Genomic DNA, 13,188 nt, shown 5'->3' on the forward strand with positions numbered 1-13,188 from the left:
TCTTTGTTATGAGTATAAATAATAATGCTTCTGTTACATCAATTAAAATTGAGAAAATACTTTATCTCTTGAAATACATGAAAAGGATAAGAGGGCATTTTGTAGGTATTTTTCAAAATCTTGTTGTATTGTAAAATATTAAATGAACTACACATCTTTATGCCTGTGATCTTTTTAATTGTTATTTGTTATGCTACATGCAGTATTTGTTTTATTCAGCTACATGTAATCAGTAATTCTACTCAATTTGAGATGTATATTTCCATGTATTCTGCTTAAACCTTTTTTATGATGAAGACAGAATTTTGTTTGTTTTTATTTCCATATAAAAAGTCAAATAAAATACATGAAAATTATGAAAATATTTACAATGGAGGATAGCCCATTTCAGTGATATATTTACAAAATATCACTGTTCTTCCATTGGGTCCTAATTAAACGAAAATAACTCAAAAAGATGTAAGATTGAAAATTAAAACATAGCATAAAACAGAAAACAATATTAATGAATTAGTATTGTACAAAAATAAGATAAATATAAGAAAACCTAGCTACATGTAATTCAAAATCATGTATGCAACAAATAATCAAGATTGATAGAGAACATGTAACATCAAACGTAGGCTTCTGTATGATATGTATGATTATGAAGGACTGTATTGTTCAAGAAAGATTCAATGATAACTTGGGAAGGTAGTTTGTTGTACAATGAAGCCCCCCTACATGTATATATAAATGTCCTTAAACTATTTGTTTTTTGTTTTGGAAGACAGGTTTTAGTGTAGAAGTATGAAGAGAATATTGATGAGATTTGACAGGTATTGACATTTTTATGTATTCTGGGGCAAGATTTTAGAACTTTGAACATCATTATATGCTCACGATGAAGAATCTCTATTTTTTTCAATTTCAAAATTTTGTGAATATGAGAAGTATAAACATGCGAATAAGGATTAATTTTCAAGATCATTCTGCCAGCACAGTTCTGTAGTTTCTGCAGTAGACCCAGATGTTTCTGAGATACAGACTGCCATATATGTGTATAGTCAAAATGTGGGAGGATGAGAGAAAAATAAATAATTTTCAGACTGGATTGATTTACAAAATACCTTAACCTTCCAAGATAGCTTTCTTTACCATAAAATCAATATGAGTATTCCATTTTAAGTTCCTGATCAATATAAACTCCTAAATATTTGAAATTTTGAATATTTTGAATATTTTCGTTACGAACATTTATATTCAACGTATTCAACTTAAAGGCAACAAGAAACAGTTGTTTTTAAAATGTTACTATATATGCATTAAATGTCATTTTTTAATACTCTCTTATTAAAACTTGAACATGTTAAATCATCCAGAAATTCGATGTTGCAGTAAAAATTCAGTACAATTTTCACTTCATATTTTGTACACCATTCAACAATATGTTACCAAGGTAAATTCATTGATTTTACAAAGAAGTATCATGCTAAAAGGGGCAAACCAATTAGGCATAGTAAATTCATTATTGCAATGTACTGAAGTGCACATAAATTGTTTTCCATTAGATTATTGTAGCACATTCGAGTCGAAAACAAGATATGCACACAGAATTGGAATAAACATCTATTTTCCGACCTCATTACTGCATTGTTAACTGACAATTGCATTCATATTGAATGTATTCATTCATTTCAAGAGTCTAGAGTCCATGTTCATAAAAAGCCAGGGCTAAGCCTGTACTTTTAACAGAAGTCAAACACCATTTCTAGCTAAATTAAAACCTTTAAAAAAATGAATGAACATAATTTCATGTACATATAGTTTCTTTTAATACATGTAGCTAGTGAAAATTATATGAAGAAATGAGAACTTTAAGAACTTTTGCATCAAACAATAGTACGGTACTTCAAAACCATGTTCTGAACTATTTTGTAAGAAAGTATAGGGTCAATTCCACAGGTTGGTGGACATGACCTTAAAAATTCAAATTCAATATTTTCTTGAATTTTTTAATACTGTAAGTCCTTCATACATGATAGTTTCAGGAACAACAAATAAAAAGTTTATTTTCATATGTATACTTTGGAAAAAAATGGTCAAAAGTTGTGTCTTCCATTGTGTACCAAAATACAAGAAAAATAGTGAAAAATGAAATATGCCTTATTACCATTTTGTTGTTGCAACAACATACCACTTTATATATTTCTGAAGTTTAGAAGAGTCAAATTACTTAAAATACACAACCGCTTTTCAAGTAAATTTGTAGTACTCATTCAAAAATAAATATTGCAACCTGCTCAGGTGATGTAACGTGAGTAACCGAAAAAATGACTTTGTTTTCTGAGAGAAAAATTCTTCACAGTTAATTGGTGGGATTTTAAATTCTCTTCCTTCAAACAATCTTTGACACAGTGATGACTATCAAAATCATTAAAAAGTACAATTTTTTTATAAAATTGATGAAGAAAAACTGTAACGTGAGTAACTTTGTAACGTGAGTAACCATCATGTAATGTGAGTAACCAGTAAAAATTATTCAGTTCGGTAACATTTTCTGTGGGATGTCAAGTTTTAAGTCTCATGGTGAGTTGTGAAGTTATTTTTTATTAATTAAAAGCAAAATGAGGGTACATCTCTTTGATGCGACTCTTTGTTCATCAAAATATCAGTGGTCATACAATCACAAAAAAATTGAATATTAGTAGAAGTATTCACAATGCGAGAGTGCATTAGTAAGACTTGGTTTTGATTAACCAAACTTTAAAGAGTGTTTGAACAACACATTGAATGCCCTTACCTGTAACCCTATGTAGGCCGGGGTATTTTGGGAGTTGATATGGCCCGGGGGGTGGGGGGGCTCCCAGGCCCCCCTTGAGATCTCGGCCATTGGCCGCACGATCACGTCAAAAATTTGCGTGCAGGTTGTCTTGGACATAATCTACAATACTATACAGTAATTTATTTCATGCAAATTGGTATTAAGCGATTATGCTAATTTATGCATAATTAGTAAGCGAAATCATACTTTTCCCTCCTACTCCCTAATAAAGCTCCAATTGTTCCAATTTTTGGTATAAAATCTCTTTTACATGTAGATGTTCCTAGCAATGAATTTTACACACATTATTGAATTTTTAATGACATGTGTGTTGTTAACCATACATGGACAAAATGTAACGTAACCGTAACGTGAGTAACCATATTATCTGCACCCCAAGTAAAAACCATGTGTTCTTTATTTTTTTAATTATATACAAAGTTTGTCTCCCTAATATACTTCTTTGAAATGGATATAATCAACTTTCATAAAAGCCTTGTATGAGGAGACTTTTCACTTATGTTGACTTTTCATTTTATGCATGTCCAAATCATGTAATGTGAGTAACCGACACATTCCAAAGATTTGCCAGGAGCATAATAGAATTTCCCAAGTTTTGTTTTTATACGTACATGTAGGATAGTCAGACTGTGTACTTTGTTGTGATAAGGAGATGTTTAGTTCCTATCAATAATAATGGAGTTACAGCTCCAAGTATGAGTCAAGGTGTCTCCAAATGTAACGTGAGTAACCGTGGAATAGCCCATAGGATAAATACATGTTATCTACATTGGTTTATGATACAGAGGATAACACACGTCCAAATGCTAACAGGGAGTGCACAATGTGTTTAAGATGATCGATCAATCATTCAGATCTATGTGACATGAAAATGGATATAATCTGTCAACATGATTGTTATCAATGTACATGTAAAAAGCAAGGAAAAGCAAGTCAGAAAATCAACATTTTATTATTTTACATTCACTCATTTTGTTTCATAGAACATGCAACACAGCTTTAAAGAAAATATTTTCACTCTAATAATTATTTTCATTATGTATTTTCTTAAATTTATAATGCATACGCTGCAGCAGAGTTTGAATATTTAAGGTAAAGTTGATTCCAACATCAAATCTGTATACAAGAATAAACCCATGAAATTAAAACAATTCAATTATTTTGTTATTATGGTTATGGAAAATTCAAATGCATTCAATTTCAAGCAGCAACTTTACATGTAGGTGGTAATAAGAAAATATATCAAGAATTTAATCAGACATTTTCTCTGCTGGAGCAAGTGATATTCTGAAGGAACCCTACTGTACACAAGTTAAAAATAGAACCATGGGTCTGCCCTTATGAAATTTGTGAAGCAAGCGTGCAGGTGTCTAATTACAGAGGTGTAATATGACATCATATGAGAAGCTTCACCTTACTTTACCCAGGAATAAAGACGTGTTACAATCAAGAGTATATATACTGTGATCCAAGCAGTTTACAATGACTTAATTTCAGGCAAGATCCTACTGAATTTTACATTAGGTGGTTTCAGACTGCCTCAAAGTTTGTCAGTTCCAGGTATTTTCTGATTGGGAAATTCACCTGATCAGAAAATACCAGGTAATATTGGCAATGTGAAAGCAAATTACGCGTAATATCCCCGAAAGAAAATTCCCACTAAATAGTAGGTAATTGGCAAAATTACGAAAACTTTCGCGGGGATTTTTCCAAGGTCGCAGGTATTTTGGCAATATAAAAGTAATTTACAGGAACTTATAGCCCAGCGTGTAGTTGGGTGCAGGCGCCGTGGGTGGCTGCTGAACTAGTGGTTTTGAATATCGTGCCTTGCCTGCTTATCAGACCATACTGCGTATGTTCCTAACTTCAGGAATTTATCCCCAAGGGTATGTTTCGGGGTAATGTGAATGCAGGAATAATTAAATGGGTATTTTGTAGCCTAAAAAGTTCTCGTATAACTGAACAGGGATTCTTATGATCGAGGCGGTTTGAAACCACCTAGTGACCTATATCTTTACAGTTTAAGTACAGATTGACTGAACAAAATTTGCATATTCCCTTCAATGTTTTTTTTTATAAATTTCTTGTTAAAGTATTCTAAAGAATCTTGGTTTAATCTAAATAACAAGTTTCACTGTATCCAAAATGATGCAAAACTTTAAAATGTTACAATCTTGTTATATGGTGATAATAATATTCTTCTTTTATATGGTGCTTAAAACATTGGAACGACATCTCTAAAGCACTTCATTATTACCTCTGTCATCGGATCCTGGCATGCCCACACACAATATGGAGCATTCCATGAAGAGTTCCAAGACTCGATTGCTACATGTAGACATACTAAATAGGCTTTCACATTCTAATGGGTACCCATTCAACACCTGGGTGGAGAGCAATAAAGTGTCAATTAATGCCAGACAGTGGCATAGTGGGATTGGATTTGAACGATGCCCTCTAATTGCAAAGTGAGAGTCAGAACTGCTACACCACAACGTAACTTGTCCGATATTTATAAAACTTTCAGTGCATTATTTGTTTGATTTTACTTTATTGGTTCATGTTATTTTCAGCCTGGAGTGCCCCTTGTAAATATGCTGAACACTTTCATCAGGTCTGTTACATGTACATGGATAAAGAGTTAGTGTACACATATCTCAATGGCTAAAGAAGAGACTCATTGTATGGTATGGAATGACTCATTGTTATTCACTATTCAGATAGCAAATATGCAAAGTATACAAGTATATTACAATGTGTAAGGTTGGGTGTATTTCCTCATTTGGGATAGTTTTGGATGAAACTAAACCATTCATAATGCCTCCTAACCAAAATTCAGGGGCAATTCAGTTGAAACTGCAAACATGAGTGATGAATGATATATCCCATACTGAATAGTTTAGTTTGTTTGTTTCTTTGTACCCCCCCTTCCCTCTCTTGAGGTGGGGTAGAGATAGTATAATGAGGTCATTGAAACATTGTTCCTCTCCTCTTTCAGTCCAGTGCTCAATTCATTTTAAAGGGAAAGTCCTAACAACAAGTATGCCTTGTCGAAAAAAAAATGACAGAACATACAATGTAACAGAGTGAACTTGTCCTTCAATTTAGGACAGGATATAAAAAGTACAGGGGAATACCATTTACTTGTGCACAGTATGTACATGTAGGCCTTAATACCATCACAGCACAACTTAGCATGTATCTTTTCATGTTTTCATTTTGTAAGATATCTGAACTTACTAGGCAAAAGTATAAATGCATACAACTACATGTATATGGTCTTTACAATGATTAACAGGTTTCCTGTTTTCATAAAACTTTGGTTAATCCTTTCGATGAAATTCTGGGGACTGTGGAAGCCATGGAACATCTATAAATTTTACAAAGTTCATTTACATAAATGACCTTGATCATATGGCCTAAAACTCAAACGTTATATGATCAGCTATCCTTGATTATCACTGCGTTCAGTCTAATGGAATAGGTCTCTATAATTTAAAAGTCACATAAAAAAATTAACCCTGGTTAAACTCTGATTGTGACGCTGCCATCCCCCCCCAAAAAAAGGTCTATAGATGTCATGCTTCTAATTAATGCAGGCAAGTAAATAATCAACACACCCTTTGAAAAATTAACAAATCTCCTATCTATGATCTGCCATTGACATCAGTCACTATAAGTCATGGAATAGCAATCATCATAGCTACATGTACATGTAACCAATAGGGTTTGTTTTATGCTAGATGAATTTTTTATCGCAATGTAAACTTTTGTAAAACAGAGGTTACCTGCATGTGGCAATGAGCACCTGTACGATCTGTGTAGCGTACTGTAAGACATCCCAATCTGATATGATCTCTTGGCACTGGTGGCTACAAGATGCTAGTTCAACTACCAATGTTTCTAACAGTCCATCAGGAAGGGTCGCTGAGTTGGGACCAGTCAGAGTCCTCCTGCAAATAAAAAAAAAAAGTTTATGAAGTTAACCTTATTTGATTGAATACTTACTTCAAATTAAAAATTTTAATATTTTAGGAAAAGGCCACTTTTCTATCTATGGGGAATTGCTAATGGGGAAAAGTATAAAGTCAAATCAAGGCCAATGAGAGAGATATTGAGGCAGATCAATAGGATGTCAAATGGTGGCCTTGAATTAATTTAAGTCCTGTTTACCTACTTTCATACCTACATGTAGGGGGTGTTCCACGACGATATTTAAGATCACTTGCAAATTTATGAGTGATGGATCAATTTTAACTGAAGCAAATCAATATTTGTTGATACAAAGAGACCATCAATCAATTGCAAATTTGCATTGAAAAGCATAATTTTCAACTGATTTTGGGACCTAAAATTGACTTGCAATTAATTGCATGTTTCTTTCTATGCCCCATGAGAAAAGTATTTTACAGTTAGTGTTTATTCTTTACATATTTGCCTATTCATCATATTCAAATGGGGGATATATTATATTAATACCCAATTATTTGACTTGCTCAATTATTTTCTAAAAATGTTGTCTCCATAATATAAGCAGTCCTAATAAAGCACATTTTAAAAACAACAAAATATTTTATTGTTATGACACCAACACTTTGCAGATTAAAAAAAGAGGAGTTAAAAATCTGTAAACATAAATTTAGTTACATGCACATAATTGTACACTATTAGTCTGGGAAACATATAAATTTATGTTCAAGATCAGTTTTTAGCAAAAAATGCGAAACACTTTTAGTGTGATACAATTTAGTATTAATGTATTGTAAGACCTCGTGTTTCAACATCACATCCGCATAATATTTATACTGTAAAAAGTATACTATTTTAAATTAAATTATTAAACCTATAGCAATCAGTATAAACACAGTGTTCAATGATCACAGAGTACATGTACAATTGCATGTCCATGAAGTTCATTACACTGGAATTGTGAAGTTCAATGGCTGTTGTTTGCAAAATGCTAGTTTAATTAAACCCTGACTCTCTGCTTTTATACCAACATCATCAGGGGAGTTCATATATGGATGCAAAATGTGCAATATTACATGATTAAAAATCTATTTTTTAATCATAAAAAAAAAAAATATGTGTGAACCAGCCATGATGGTATTCTCTAATTTACACTGAGATGTGAACCTAATCACAGTAAAAATATGTACTCCTAATTACATTTAGTCCTACAATATTTTGATCCATGTTGGAACTTGGTAGTGCTATGCCTCCGAGTATGAACCCTCCAGTAATTATGAAATTGATTGATATTTAATTACATCTCATAATAATGTCTTCTTTGCAAATTTAGGATTCTACCTGTCCACAATGATGTTTAATCACTTGAGTGCTCATGAGCAGTTTGGACATTCAAGTTCATCTAATTCAAGTGCAGAACTTTATTCTTGTGTGTGAATGTAGCACTATGTGAATGTATCTTCCATTGCATAGTGTTTAAACCACACAACCTTTCTCCAAATCAAACCAAAATAATTTCCCTTGATTGCTTTTCCCCATCAGATGAAAACTTCTTCTACACGTATTTCAAGCCCAAATTTGAGCAATTTGTGAAACCACTTCAAGTGTCTTTGTTCTCATTTGGCTGCATTTATTCTAATTCATTAATCCAATCCATTAATCCTCTTAGTAAAATAAAAGCTAGTGATATAAATAAAAGGAGGATCAGCACTCTGAGTGTCTGTGTACTTGTAAAAAGTACAATAGCAGTGCAGTAGGCCTACCCCTGCAGACAAGACAATAGTCAGCTTTGAATAGAAGAACCCATAGATAGAGTATTAATGACTCTGTGTACAGTGTATGTACTGAATGTGTCCCAAACATACATGTACATACTGCCATATGTTGTAAACTCTTGTACTTTTTTTTGAGTATCTTTGAAATCTATTTAGTATTTTTTTTATTCCCAGAAGAGGTTTACTCTACACCATGTGACGAGTCCCAGATGGACTGTGGATAGAGTAGAGGTGAAGAGGAGGCGAGGGGGTACCTATTACCAATTTGTTGGGCAATAGTATCTGAATTCCAAAAGGAACATTCTAAAATTCTCATTTTCTGTTTTAATATGACCCCTAAAATCAAGGAAAATTACAGAAGAATTCTACAAAATTAGTTATATAAAGGAAATGGGAATTCTTTTTGTATTGCAAGTGTGCTGATACATGTACAGTGTAGATGTTTATTTTATAATATCACTGACATTTCTAGATTACACAGTAGGCCTACTTAAAGTTTTGAATTACATTTCAGCTGACATACAAAGCACTGTCTATCCCACTACCAATCCAACTCTCCAAAAGACAGAAAGCAATGCTTTCTGTAAATTTCCTCTTTTCACCTGGCAACTGAACTATTGGTACAGTCTTTTCCAAACCAAGTGGTATTCTTATAACCATGGTTTACATGTTGTTAGTGCCAGTTGTTAAGTCATTCACAAATAAAAAAAAAATCTTATACTGTTCCAAAAAGTTGTCAAAAAATTGTCAAATTGAGACATGAAATAGGAAGAAAGAATGAATTTTAATAAACTAGTTAGTACATCATAATTACCATTAATATGGAAGAAATATGAAGCCAGTATTCTAGTTCATTCTAGGGTTAAACCTACAATGTAGGTTTCATTACCAGAGACTTTTCAGAGTAGCACCCATTGTGTTTATTTTTGAATATACACGTGCATGTACATGTATAGTGATAACCTATTGTGGCAGGAATTTCCTATCATGAATATCTTGATATAACTGTACTTTAATACTATCTAAAGCTAAAATATTTACTGTCTAACAGCAACATTGAGTTTGATTTTGAATTCTGGACAAAGATATAAATTGCCTGTTAATGATAATTAAAAATAACCTAAAAATATTTCACTAAAAACATGTACTGTACCTTTACAAGAAAGCTCTTTCGATCCAATTAAACTTTTTTAATTTTGAAAATCATACAACTATCAAACAACCTTTTCTCAGCCACAAGTTACATCCCTAAAATTTTATCTTAATAATCATCTTCACGAGTCATCATCATCATCGTCACAATTATCAAAATCATCATCATCATCAAAATATAATAAATAAAATCATCATGATAATAATCATCATCTTCACTATCATCATAATCATGATCAGCATCATCAACAACAATAAAATATGCAATCATTTCATCATCATCATCATTAGCCTCAGTATATTAACTTTGGACACCACCTGTACAGTATGAGATGAAACAAGATGGAAATCTGTCTCTTACCCTTCAGCTATATGTTTAAATTCCAAATCGATTGAAGATGGGTACTGTTGAAGAAATCTATCAACATATGTCTTGAAAAGCTGGATGTCTCTCTGTATAGAAAAAATGAAATAAATATACTCGAGTTAGAGTTGGGTACAAAAAAAAAGAGGAAGAGCACATAATTACAGTGAATTACGTGAATCACAGGTTGTGGAACACTGATTTTGTTTACCAATGCAGTGGTACAAAAATACAGTCCTGCCACATTGCCCACCGAGTGTCCTAGGCATAGTCGTAGGCTCCTAAGAACCCGAAGTCCTTTGGGCGCTAGTGCATTTTCACACCTGGCGATATTAGCAAACTAATTAAACCTCAATTTTTGTCTGAATTTATTGCTAAATATCTTATAGATCCTTACCCTGAATTTCAGCCACATTGAGTATTGCCGGAATGACTTTGATCACAATGTCAGCATTGGAATTCTCAGACTCCGTCTGACTATGCTTCGCTTCACCGTAGTTTCAGTCAATTTGAACTGAAGTTAATGACCAAACCTAAAGATCAGCCCCAGGAGCTCGCCCATGTATTTGCAGCATGTGTTTGGATGCTTCAGTCCATATCAAAACTGCGAAGTGAAGTGATATCTGAAAATTCAAATGATGGCATTCACATCAGAGCCCGGGGGCCCGAAATATATTATGGCTGTTTCCGATGCTTGAATTGACGTGGCAGAAATTCAGGATGAGAAAACTTAGATTGAAGTAGATTTGGCGATAAATAATAAATTCAGACAAAAATTGACCGGTAGAGGCACAGGGCCATTATTGGAGACTGTCTCTCATGATTGAGAGAGATTTTCTCCAATATCAGAGACTTTTGTAAAGGCATGGTCACACCGCCTGAGCGTTGTTGGAGCGGTCGTGGAGCGGAGAGAAAAAAATCATCTCCGCTCGCTACCATTCACCATTTTCGATTCAATTTTTTCAATTTTTTTTTTTGTTCGATTTTTCCCCCAATTTTGTGAGCGAACTTCGACCCTCTCTCCCTCCCGCTCCATGACCGCTCCAACAACGCTCGGGCGGTGTGACCAGGCCTTAAAGAACTTGAGTGTCCAATTTCAAAGACAGTCTCTAGTAATTAGTCTCCAGTGTGGGAGACAAATTTCCTTTGTTTACATTTGCTGCAAACGGATTAGCTTGGCAGCAAATAGAAATGTGATAAACAGCCTCCGGTTATCCTCAAAATGGTGATTTTGGGTCAATATATTTTCCTCACACATATCAATCACGGCCGATTTCAAAACATTGCATGCGATCGCATTGATCAGCGCGACCGATCGCATGCGATATTTTGAAATCGGCCGTAATACGTGAGGAAAAAGATATTGGCCCAATATCACCAACTTTGAGGATAACCGGAGGATGGACACAGAGTGAAATAAGGGTGAAGAGTAAGAAATAAAGCTTTTTTTTCTTTCTCCATATAATTTTTTCTATAATTTTTACAATAAACCACCATTTTATCCCATCTTTGTCACCCAGTACATGTATCCAAACCGGTTTACCGTCCTAAAGTTCGGGTAGGTGAAGCGTAGTGTAGTAGTGAAGTGGAGTGTAGACCAAAAGCTTGGGCATCTGTTATGTTGGTTGTTCAGCTGAACTCCGTTGGCTTCACTCACCAAATACAGAGACCGAAGTTCTAGCGCGATCTGTACAGGGGACTCAATGGCCATATGTTTATGTACTTAAGATCGGATAAAACGGGGAAGTGAATTTGCGCGACAGCCGAGGTAAGTCACTGTTTTTTGTTCCTTTTAACTTGATTTTTCTCAGTTTTTTGGCAATTAATGCCAAGAGGGAATATTAATTTGCATTTTGGTTGTGTTAACTTTCAAAATTTTTATTCATTAAAGACAGAAATTGAAGAGCCCCGACGGGGGGATTTTGCATTGCAAGTCCCCTAAATTATGGTGGCTGCACGATAGCGAGCCGTCTGTGTACGAGGAGAATAAAAAAACATAAAATGTTAAAAAAACTCCTCGAAACAGACAGCTGCCAGCTGTCTAAGTGGAGTGGAGCCTGCACGAACTTCGCCCGAGGTAACACACGGCCTACAGCACAACACACTCACTCATACCGGTACTATTTTAGGCTACAATACATGTACCCAGTCCAGCAAGTTCAAGGTGCGGCGAAGCCAAGGCGGGCCCGCGACAGGCAGGGGCAAGTGCTTCACAGCGATCGGCATTGACTGTCCAGCCAGGCCAGACCGGCCGCCGGTGCAATTAGGAATGCGGAAATGCAGATTTACGTGAAGATTTCTTTTTACCTTTGAACTATAATGCATCCACAACTTATACATCTGTTCTTGGGGAACCCATCTTGACTATCTCAGATAACTGTCAGTCGCCAAAGAGGCCTAATTCTACAGTTATTGTAGAATTTAGATTTGCCGATCGAAGAGTCAAAATCCGAACCACTGAGCAAGAGACATGTTGATATATTGTCTACGAAATTAACGAGATTTTAATGATCTCGGATTAGGCGAGAAAACGCCCCCTTTACCAATAAAGTCAAATTCAGTCAAGGAGCAACTCCTTGGTTCTGTCAATGCCCTTCAGATTACGCAAAGTATGGATTGATTGATTGATGACAATATCCTTTTTGGATTTTAGGAATTAATACTAAGAATGAAAGAAAACTAGCAAGAAATTCACGCAGATTGCATATATTTTTGTTTTAATTAATCTATTTATGCTTTCAAACTAAATCTAAAAACGATTCAGCATTCGTATGGCAAAGTCAATTACTACTGCAATGCAAAAGAATTTCAAGCAGCGTTTTTTTTTTTTTACTCCTTACTTCACCCAACAGGAGTATGCCTTAAATTCAAGTTTTAACTCTAGATTTCTCTACATTTTGTCAAAGTTTATTTTAAATACAGTTTAGAGTCAGGGATGTTTATCGATTTTTCGGATTGGGGGAGGGTATGAAAAAAAATACCCCAAATTTTAGACGCGGTCTGCGCGCAAATTTTCAACACAGAATTTTTGCACGTGAAAAGCGTAAAAAAATTGACAATTTTGTATGTTTATAAGAATACTTTTAATGTCAAGCGGGGGGGGG

General features: G+C 34.3%; 1 protein-coding gene across 2 annotated transcripts in view; it reads right to left on the reverse strand.

Annotated features, from left to right (window-relative positions):
* LOC121425792 (neurobeachin-like protein 1) overlaps nucleotides 1–12,570 on the reverse strand; it is a 65,302-nt gene extending 52,732 nt beyond the window's left edge. For both annotated transcript variants that reach the window (XM_041621926.1, XM_041621925.1), the window contains exons 1-3: nucleotides 12,392–12,570; nucleotides 10,082–10,173; nucleotides 6,613–6,777 (exon numbers count right to left, since the gene is read on the reverse strand). In XM_041621926.1, coding sequence (XP_041477860.1) covers nucleotides 6,613–6,777; nucleotides 10,082–10,173; nucleotides 12,392–12,424 — 290 coding nt within the window. In that variant the 5' untranslated portion in view covers nucleotides 12,425–12,570. The remainder of the gene's footprint in view (nucleotides 1–6,612; nucleotides 6,778–10,081; nucleotides 10,174–12,391) is intronic.
* Nucleotides 12,571–13,188: the final 618 nt, after the last annotated feature.

Source organism: Lytechinus variegatus, chromosome 1 (genome assembly GCF_018143015.1).
Source record: "Lytechinus variegatus isolate NC3 chromosome 1, Lvar_3.0, whole genome shotgun sequence".
Classification (NCBI taxonomy): Eukaryota; Metazoa; Echinodermata; class Echinoidea; order Temnopleuroida; family Toxopneustidae; genus Lytechinus; species Lytechinus variegatus.